This window comes from Leguminivora glycinivorella, chromosome 25 (genome assembly GCF_023078275.1).
Source record: "Leguminivora glycinivorella isolate SPB_JAAS2020 chromosome 25, LegGlyc_1.1, whole genome shotgun sequence".
NCBI classification, from domain to species: Eukaryota; Metazoa; Arthropoda; class Insecta; order Lepidoptera; family Tortricidae; genus Leguminivora; species Leguminivora glycinivorella.
In genome coordinates, this window is record NC_062995.1 from 1,987,061 (window position 1) to 1,998,237 (window position 11,177).

General features: G+C 37.9%; 1 protein-coding gene across 1 annotated transcript; it reads right to left on the minus strand.

The window, feature by feature from the left end:
* Positions 1 to 232: 232 nt before the first annotated feature.
* On the minus strand, positions 233 to 10,639 carry LOC125239329 (zinc finger protein 58-like). Its single transcript, XM_048146876.1, has 9 exons — positions 10,465 to 10,639; positions 10,270 to 10,380; positions 8,788 to 9,375; positions 7,435 to 7,649; positions 6,410 to 6,514; positions 4,511 to 4,717; positions 3,444 to 3,555; positions 1,719 to 1,820; positions 233 to 477 (listed from the first exon to the last, which is right to left on the minus strand). Exons 1-9 carry the CDS (start codon positions 10,573 to 10,575, stop codon positions 328 to 330), a joined length of 1,701 nt encoding a protein of 566 aa, XP_048002833.1. The 5' UTR covers positions 10,576 to 10,639; the 3' UTR covers positions 233 to 327.
* Positions 10,640 to 11,177: the final 538 nt, after the last annotated feature.

The following is an 11,177-nucleotide window of genomic DNA, read 5'->3' on the forward strand; positions in this document are numbered from 1 at the left end:
CGCCAAACGGTAACAATGTGTGCACGCGTAGTGCACACTTCTGTCACTTCTGTGACCATTTGTGCCTGTTACCAATCGTCCCCATTTGGGTCGCCGCGACTAAACGTCGACCGTACTGCGACTAATCATTGAGACCCGAAGACCTGTGTGTACACAAAATAGGAGGATTTGCGTAGGAACGGCGACCGAATATGGTTATATGGGTGGCCCGACACGCTCTTGGCCGTTTTTTTTTTTCAGCATTGGTCCTTTAATAAAAGTTATTCATCATAACATCAAAAACGAACGGTACTTTTTATTTCACCCTGTATAAACATAGTACATATACTAAGTGGCATGTTTCTTAAGCCCCTGGTGCACGAGTCTCGTGTGTGTGTAGAGCGCCGGGCGCTGCTTGAACGTGTCTCCACAGTGCGCACACATGAACGTACGCGCGGACGAGTGTGTGAGTATATGCGCGCGCAGAGTTGTTGCCGTCTGGAAAACAAATGTAAGTTATTATCTCTGGGATATAATATAAGGTGCGACCACACCGCTGCTTAAATAACCTAACCACAAAATTAAAATTTTGAAAAAACCCCCGACCGCGACATAGTAGATCGATTTTCATGAAACATGGCTAAGAACACTCCCGACTAACTCAGCTTTCAGACAAAAAAACTAAATCCAAATAGGTTCATCCGTTCGGGAGCTACGATGCCACAGACAGACAGACACGTCAAACTTCAAAACACCCGTCGTTTTTGCGTCGAGGGTTAAAAACTAATTTTTAACTTCTGCCAAACCAGAAAAAAATTCCCAAATTATTTATTTAAACTTTATTACACAAAATATACAAATGGCGGACTTAATGCCAAAAGGCATTCTCTACCAGTCAACCATAGGGCCAAACAGAGATTCAATACAAATGGTGCAGAGAGAAAACAAAAAGGTGATTTACTAAGAAGAAAAGCAAACTATATATATACATATACAGCATATACTACACATACTTTTACATAAATAGATATTTATAATAAATATTTTAAATATTACATAATAATACATACAATGAAATACATATAATATTGACGGATATTATTCGAATTCTTGTTTTAGCAAGTGCTTGCGTAACAAACGCTTAAATGAAAACTTACTTGGAGCTTGTCTGATATTCAGCGGGAGTGAATTCCAAAGGCGACTAGCCTGAACGGCGAAAGAATTTGTCATAAAGCCAAATTTGTCAATTATCAGATCTGTATTCTCCGCACTTAATTGGTAAATCGTAGGATCAAAGCTCCAGTCCTCACGATACAGGCTAGACCTAGTGTGAGGGCTACTGTTTGTTCTAAGAAGCTCTTGTTTATTTCTACTGTTTAGTTTTCTATTATTAACTTAGGCTTTATGTAATGCAGATTTGGAAAATAACATACATACATACTATCACGCCTGTATCCCATAAAGGGGTAGGCAGAACACATGAAACTACTAAAGCTTCAGTGCCACTCTTGGCAAATAAGGGGTTGAAAGAAAACGAAACTGTGACATTGCAGTGACAGGTTGCCACTCTCGCCTACGCCACAATTTAACCCATATCCCATAGTCGCCTTCTACGACACACACGGGAAGAAAGGGGGTGGTGAAATTCTTAACCCGTCACCACACAGGCTCAGGCACAGGCAGGAAGATTTGGAAAATAAATGTATTGTATTGTATTAGAGTATGATGATCATGCTCACGTAGAACTTCTTGGCGCACTGGTCGCACGCGTGGTTCCGGAGCCGCTCGGCGCCGTGCCGCGTCTGCCGGTGGTGACGCAATCTGAAGTCCGATATGAACAACTGCAATAAACAATAACAATTATATCTATTTGATAGGAACGACAACTGCAACGTTTTAATAACCACAATTTTTTTTTTTTTTTTAACTCCCGACTAATAAACGGCCCGGCCACGACATTGGTCTAAGCGCGACAGCGGCGAGCGGCAGCCATACGTGCGAATGAAAAGTCCCATCGCTGTGTCTCGCTCGAATGTACATATGACCGCCGCTCACCGCCGTCGCGCTTAGACTAATGTCGTGGGTCGTGACTAAGCTCCCGACTAAGGCTTGCCACAGACAGTCTTAAAAATTCATAATCTTAAAAAAATATTGTATGCAAACTGACAGTTCAAACTGACACTGACAGATCTGTCAATGTCAGTTTTCATACAAATCTTTTTTAAGATTATGAAAATTAAGACTGTCTGTTGCCGGCCTAACTCAGCTTTCAAACAAAAAAAAAACTAAATCGAAATCAGTTCATCCGTTTGGGAGCTACGATGCCACAGACAGACAGACATGTCAAACTTATAACACCCGTCGTTTGCGTCGGGGGTTAATAACAAAACTACCGTGAGACACTTGACATATTAAACATGCAAAATCACTCACGTAAGATTGTCGAACATCGCTCGACATGTTTCACTCCGTAACCAGCTAGCATCGCTCGCGCTTATTGAAACTGCTCCTCGTTACGGAGAGAAACATGTCGAGCTATGTTCGATAATGTGACCCAATTTTACATGTCCAAGCAACATAGGGCCGCCCCACATCTAGCGTCTCGCGAGCGTAGCGTCGGGCCAGCTGTACCTATGGCACAGCCTGACGTCGACGCGGCATCTTTTTCCATACAGTTGGCCCGACGCTACGCTCGCGAGACGCTAGATGTGTGTGGGGGGGGGGGAATAGTTATATTGATCTGCCGGCGTATCATGCTTCCAATTGTATCACTTATCCACGTGAATAAGACATATGTCACTCTCACACTGACATACTTGCCAAAGCGTGACGGATGCTTTATCCACGTGGATAAGTGATAAAATTGGAAGCATAATAAGCCGGCAGAAAGGAACGACACTAAAATTTTAACACTTAATGAAGGTAATACTCTTTTTTTGTCCGGACGGATAGCATCAAATTTCAGGCCGCTGCGCTAAACGAAGCTACCGCTAACCGCTTCCCGGCTCCGTTGAATAGAAAAATTGTATACACACCTCCATCAGTAAATAACTAAGCCTCAGCTCAGATCACATGTCTGTTGACCTCGGCTCCGCGTCGGCTGACAATTACATGTGATCTATCAATCTATCAATCAATATCATTTATTGCAAACCATGGTATTACATTAAAGATGTTATAATACGAAGGAGGTCGCATGGCACCCCGGTAGGGTATGGCAATATTGGCAATTAACTATACATTAATTATTTACTAAATTATAAAATATATATATACATATATATAATTATATACTAAATTATCTACAATAGTAGTATCAGATACTAGTATCGCTGTTATGAGTCAGTTCTTTAAGGAAGTATAATTTTTTTGCTTTTCTGAATTGCGAAAAGAATTTGAATTTTCCATTTTTCATGTCACGCTAAGAAATAATTATTAATAAAGAAAACGAAATAAAATCTCACCCGGTCGCAAAGCTCGCATTTGTGGTTAGACTCCTTCTGGTGATAGAATGTATAGTGCCTTTTGTAATACACTTTTGACGCAAAAGTCTTGCCGCACTCTTCGCAGTGATACCTGAAATAACGAAATAAATTTAGCAATTAATAATTGTTCATCCTATATACTTCACTGCCGAGTAGGCTCTAGTTGCATATATCTCAGCAATAAGGGTGTGTACTGTATGTCGTACCAACTGAGACAAAATACATGTATTGACTTACTGACCGTGTCTCGCTATGATTCTTGCTGTTCACCAAATGATTCCTATACACATATACGTTCTTGTACTGGACACGGCACACCGCACAGTACAAGCGCGCAGTAGGCTGTAATTGCATATATCTCAACAATATGGGTGTCTGTTGTCTGTGTCGTGTGTCGACCATATGAGACAATAACATACTGGCCGCAACTCGTTATGATTCTTGCTATTCACCAAATGATTCCTATACACATATACGTTTTTGTGCTGTATATGGCACAGCACACAGTAACCAAGGACGCAGTAGGCTGTAGTTGCATAGCATATATCTCAACAATATGGTTGTGTGTCGTACCGTATCTCGCTACTCTCGCTATAATTGTTGCTGTTCATCAGATGATTCCTATACACGTATACATTCTTGTACTGAACTCTACACCGCGCAATAGACCATATAGTTGCATATCGTCACTACTTTTAAAAAAACTTGTATCTTCGTCTGTCAATGAAAAGAAAATTGTAGTAAGTATGTATGGAATGCATATAGACACTGCGTTTTAACTTTGAAGAACAGCGTGAGATACGAGATTTTTTAAAAGTAGTGACGAAATATCTCAGCTGTATGGGTGTGTGCCGTACCTACAGACACTAAAATACATACTGACCGCATTTCGCTATGATTCTTGATGTTCACCAAATGATTCCTATACATATATACTGGATGTAACATACCGCGCAATAGGCCAAGCGCGGTGGCCCCGTGTTGCATATATCTCAGTCTTATGGGTGTGTGTCGTACCCCCACCTTCAAATAGAATAGGTACTGACCGCATTTCACTATGATTCTTGCTGTTCACCAAATGGTTCCTATACACATATACGTTCTTGTACTGGATGTGACACACCGCGCAATAGGCCACACGGGCGGCGGCGGCGGGCCCGTGTGCGGCCATGTGCGCCTCCAGGCGGCCGCGAGAGCGGAACGCTCGAGGACACGCCTCGCATTTATGCTCGCGGACGGTGGCGTGGATGCGGCTGAAAAAAGAAACTAAGGTACAGCGTCCTAGTGATGTGCAAGTTTCATGAAAAATTCACGAAACTTTCACGAAAAATAAAGGGAATTTAAATTTATGAAATGGAAAGTTTTCATCCATACAATTGTCCATACAAAGTATGGAAAGTTTCCGAAGTTTTCCTATGTGAAAATTTCAGAATTTTGGAAACTTTCCGTACATCAGTACAGCGGGGCACATCTCGACTGGGGGGCAATCTTGCATTATTAAATAGAGTGTCCACCGGTTATATATGGTAGGCGTGTTCAGTGGATACATGTAGAACTCAACATCATAGTGTAATAATGAAAAAAATAGATTAGTTACAATTGTCCCCCAGTCGAGATTTGTCCTGCTGTACCTTAGTTTTAAAAAAACGTAAACGCGCGTTTGTAGAACCAAACTAAGAAAAGAAATAACGAATAAAGAATGCAATTACATAAACAATCAATATTTAAGGATTTTTCGGTCGAGACTACGAAACGAAAACTGATGAATGATGAATAAAATGCTGCTATAACGATAAAATAAACACGCTAAGCATGAAGGATTTTGTAAATTTACCCAGCATTAGAAATACATTAATGCTAGGTTCTATCGCATTCAAACGTGCATGTGATATTTGCCATTTCATATTATGTGATATGATTTTTTTTTTTTATCATATCATATCATATATTTATTCAAAGAAAACAATACAGGTATTGTGTTTGAATTGAAGCCTTAAAACTAAATATAATGGTACAATAAAAATGGTAAGCCTAGATATTAAACATTATGAAAAATTTCGTCTACGGTGTAAAAACAACTTCTCAATAAAAACTTTTTTAGTTCTTTTTGAAATAAAGCGTAATCTGTAATGATTTTAAGTTCTGTAGGCAATTGATTAAATAACACATGGATTTAGCCAGTATCTGATGAGTTAGAATGGAAATTAAAGACATTTTGACTACAAGGTTTGTTTACATTGTTCACAATTAATTCTATTGACCGCGACTTTACGAACCCTGTAAAGAGTTCGAAACGTCGGGGTATTGTAAATTCATAATAAGCGATATAATAATATAATATAATATTGAGTGCTAAGCGAGGATATACATACTTAAATAGATAAATACATACGTATATACTATATACATAGAAAACATCCATGACTAAGGAACAAATATCTGTGCTTATCACACAAATAAATGACCTTACCGGGATTCGTAGGAGGTAGGGCATAGCGAATGATATTCCGCTTTGTGAAAGAAAGAGCCCAACTGGGGAAGTACCTCCGCCTTACAGAAGACCGCAGCCAAATAGCACTAGACCCTACTCATAGTGTTGTGTTCCTGCCGGTGAGTAAGGCTGCCAGAGCTCAACGAGGGTGCGGCGTGCTGACGACGGGAGGACTTACGGAACTAATTTGTTCCGTCTATCCGCCAAACCCTCCTTTGAACTTGTACACTCCTTTTTGCTGTGCACACACAGCAAAAAGGGGAGTCATAGGTTACGGTGACCGCTTTCCATCAGGCGGACCGTATGCTTGTTTGACACCGACGTAGTATAAAAAAAAAATTTTTGAACCCAGGACCGCGGCTTAGCAGGCAGGGTCACTACCGACTGAGCCAGACCGGTCGTCAATCCGTTTTCAGTTTTATTTTATAGGGCCGTATTATTTAAAAATAGTTACCGTTTATGTGTTTTGAGCGTGTGGGAGCCTTTAAACTTTTCGCCGCACTCTTTGCAAACAAGATAATGTTGGGACTTCATGTGCTTTTCCAGCTCTTCGGGGGTCCTGTTAGCAAAACACTATTTTTACTATAGGTATGGTAAGATTGGTGAGTCGACCTTGATTCTTATTTTTGTTATTTTCTTTATTACGGAAACAAACAGCACATAATAATACAAAAAGTTAAATAATAATTCAAGACCCAAAACAGTTTCCACTTATAACAAACACACAACGCCTTTGCTCTGATGATCAGAGTAGTATAATATATAATTAATTATACATAGGTATGTTGGAGACAAACCGCACGTATTGGCACGGACAGTCAATTGTAGTTCAGCGCGCGAAGAGTTGAAGCTGGACAGCTGACGTCACAACCAACTAGTTCTCCCCACTTCGTGCGCTAGGACGGAGCCGGGATACCTGAGACCCGGCACTCTCTGACGGACCACGCTAGAGACAAGAGGTCTTAGAGTTACCTCGGAACTGTCCACGCACGCTATAATTGTTCTAGATCAAGTTGTTTACCTATCAGTTATCATAAATTAAATATAACATGTTATATTTAATCTATGTAGTTACTAGTTATATTAAAATTGAAAGTGTGTAAAATAAATCGTTGATTACTATCGTCGTCGTCTTAATCCTCGATGACCCAGTAACGCCCTGATGTCTGAAGATGGTGGCAATCCTCACCTATCCCCGTCAGGTATATGCTTTGATTGTAATGACTGAACTGTCAGTAAAAAAAGGGCGAAATATCAATATTTTCTGGCGCTTTTTTTAGTGACCACAAAAGCTTGCAAACCGTTCAGTAAATTGGACGTATAATAATGGTAAGTAAGTATTAAAGTATCAATTTAGCTAACAATCAACAATCGCGGTGCGCCATACACTCCCTTAACGCAAAAACACACCTTCGACTTTACATCAACTAGCAGTTTAGTCACATCGTACTGTATCTTCGGAGGTGCAATACAACTTACTTGGCAACATGGCTACACTTCTTGCAATGTATCCTGCCCTCTGCATCCCCACTATGCTTCACTTGTCCATGGCTAAGTGCTGACCACAGCTCTGTAGTCTCATATGAACACAGTTTGCAGCGGTAGCAGTGGTAGTGTTTCCGAACATGTTTGATCAGAGTTGCAGCGCTGGCGAAGCATACTTGGCATACTGGGCAGATGTGTCGACCAATACTCTAAATAATAAAAGTAAGACAATTCACTTAGTATCTACAGCTAAGCTAAAATTGGATTAGGTAAAATAGGTAATACTATCATATCTAGTTACCCTTCGGGTTGAAAGGTCAGATGGCAGTCGCTTTCGTAAAACTAGTGCCTACGCCAAATCTTGAGATTAGTTGACAAAGCGGACCCCAGGCTCCCATGAGCCGTGGCAAAACCCGGGATAACGCAAGGAGGATGATGAGGTAATACCATCATTTGTCCTAATGTCATGGAATGCTCCATTTATAATATTTTCAAATTTTTAAATAAGTAAATGTAAAGTTCAAAGTCTTGGTGAGACATAAATGTATAGTTATATTATATTTTAATATAACTATACATTATATATATCTAAAAAACGTATCTTGGAACCATCAAGGTAAATTGTCAAAAATGTAATCCTGTGTCGAGAGATGACTGTAAATTGTAATGCTCTGTATACTCAACTCAATCCTCTTTGGTCTCACTGTATATCGTATTCAATATATATTCAAATAATTGTGCAAACTTGCAAGGTCACAAAGTTTAAATCTCTTTTTTTATTATTATTATAAATGAGCTTACTCTTGGCCACAGACTAGCCAAAGGCAAAGACGTAGCCTACGATGGAGTGAGCTCGCCCAGAACATGCCTCTTTACCCTAGATTTGAAGATATCCTAGATTTCTCAAATATATTTAACTTACTATAAGAGTTGAAATATTCCAAAAATGTATTTAATTTATAGTTTAACAGAACTCTTTTTAAGATAACTTATTACATGTTATTTCAGCTTGTTAGTAAACTTATAAATGTTTAATTGCATCAACAACAATATTTTACATAATAAACTGAAATAGATACCATACACTAAAATAAAAGCGATCAAGCCCGCTGGTGGGAAGCCGGGAATCGAACCCGGGTCTCCAGCTAACGCGGCTGACGTGTTCGACCGCTACACCACCCCGACCGCCGGTATCTATTTCAGTTTATAATTTATATACGGTATAGTAGTGTTACCTACTATTTAAAAAAACAAATAAAAAAAATATATATAATAATTTTATTTGTTCCCTACATCAATATTTTACATGTTAATTTACAGCAAATCTTTTAAAATAATAGTCCTTACCGCATTATGCCTCTTTTCCATATGCATTTCATGATTTTCCTTTCTCGTAAACCCGAGCACACACATATCACAGTTGTATGGTAATTTCTTAAAGTTTGGGTGACTTCTTTTCTCTTCTCTGCTTTTTACCATCTGTTCTTCTGTAAACTCTACTTCTGTGAACTTATCTTTAATATCATCAAAATCTACTTTATCATCTACTGCTTTCATTTTCTTTTTCTTCTTGACAGTTAATTTATTTACTTTCTTTTTATTAGATAAGTTTTTAACTTTTTTACTAATTCTTTTACTATCTTTTCTTGTTTCTACATGTGTTTCTTTCTTTTGTTTTTCTGTATGTGTTGCTTTCTTTGGTCTGTGTATTACTTCTTTTTTAATTTCTATTTCTGTTTCGGCTTCACATTCAAGTGAATGTTTCTCATCATCATTGTGATCAGAAACATCGTCTGCATTATTAGTTTCTTGTTTTATTTCTTTAGGCTGGTTGTCTATGGTATCAGCATTAGCTAGTTCATTATGTAAGACAGAGAAATTGGGTGTAGTAGAAACCGCACATGATAATGAACTCAGACATTGCAGAACTTGGAGCTGAAAAGACAAGAGAATAATAAAAGTAAATAGATATCTTAAATTTTAAGTCTTAAAATGAACTCTCACAAATAACAAAATTTCCATGAGACTCTGACAATAAAATTAGTATGTAAAACCTCTTAACACAACCTAAAAGCACAAGGAAATCAAAAATAAACCACAAAAAACAGTAAGAAAAAAAAAACTTGTCTGTTTTAAGTGACACCCAGGACATAATAGTGAGATAGAGAAAAAAAATGTTTCTATTTCCGATTACAGTTTCACCCTGTATGTATAGAAAACATCTATGACTTAGGAACCAAAATCTGTGCTTATCACACAAATAAATGCCCTTACTAAAATTCAAACCTGGGTTAGCAGGCAGGGTCGCTACCGTCTGGTCGACACCGGTCAACAATAACATCAATTATGAGTGATTTAGTAAAGCGTCCCACTTTGTTGCTTACCATAAAGGCGAGATTTGCTTATATTTTTACATGAATAAACTGCCAAAGCGGCTTTATAGCAATCAACAAAGTGGGACGTTTTACTAAACACACTCACAATTTATATGATTTTACAAGAATACAAAAACAAATTACTCGAACGCCAAGTGTGTATTGCTTCAATAAATACAGACGACCGGTCTGGCGCAGTCGGTAGTGACCCTGCCTGCTGCGCCGCGGTCCCGGGTTCGAATCCCGGTAAGGGCATTTATTTGTGTGATGAGCACAGATATTTGTTCCTGAGTCATGGATGTTTTCTATGTATATAAGTATTTATATATTATATATATCGTTGTCTGAGTACCCACAACACAAGCCTTCTTGAGCTTACCGTGGGCCTCAGTCAATCTGTGTAAGAATGTCCTATAATATTTATTTATTTAATAATAACTGTGTTATGGCGTACCTGTTTCACTTGATGTAAAGATTCTTGAGCTAATTCTATTTGTTTCTTGAACGTAGAAAACTTTATGAAAATTCTTTTACATTCCCAGCATACGCCCGCTTCATTACTCAGCTGAAATAATTTAAAAAGTTATAAAAAACTTCACTGTTATAAAGAAACACTCTAAACACTATATTATTACATTTATATACAAACATTCAAGTCAAACAAGTTCACATTTATTAGTAAATCTTGTAATTCTTTTATCGGGAACAGGGTACGATCTGTGCTCAGACATGCGTGACAAATAATTAATTTATTGCTCATATTTCAAGTCAGCAAGTTTACTAGCAATTAGGGGATTATAAATAAAGAATTATCATAGCTATGATACGCAACATCGATTTGATTACAAATACAAATTCTATTTTGACATTTCACATCTGTTCCGTTTGACAATTCGAAGGATGTTGTTCGGAGGTCATAAAATATCCTATTAATTGTTATAACTGTAAAGAGATTTCATAGATGTAAGTGAGGTAAATTTATAACTTATTATAAAATATTGGGTAAACGTAAAGTCACATATACGATTCACTTTTATAATTGAATTTCTAGTTAATTGTTGAACATGAAACTGTTGATACCTAAGATTATTATTCTTTGTTTCAGAACGGTCGTACATGTACTTCCCATAAGTACGTTCTAATACCAAAAGTTACAAAATCACTTAAAACAAGCTAAAACAAACAAAGTTAACGTGCATCATGCGCATGCACTTTGTGTAAATCATGTGTAAATATTTTTAAGTAAACGTCGTACCAATACAAAATAAATAAAATAACACGTGTGTGCTCACACACAAACGTCAACAATTTTTAGATGAGGGATGTAAATGTGTATTGTATTATTGTCAATATTATTAATAT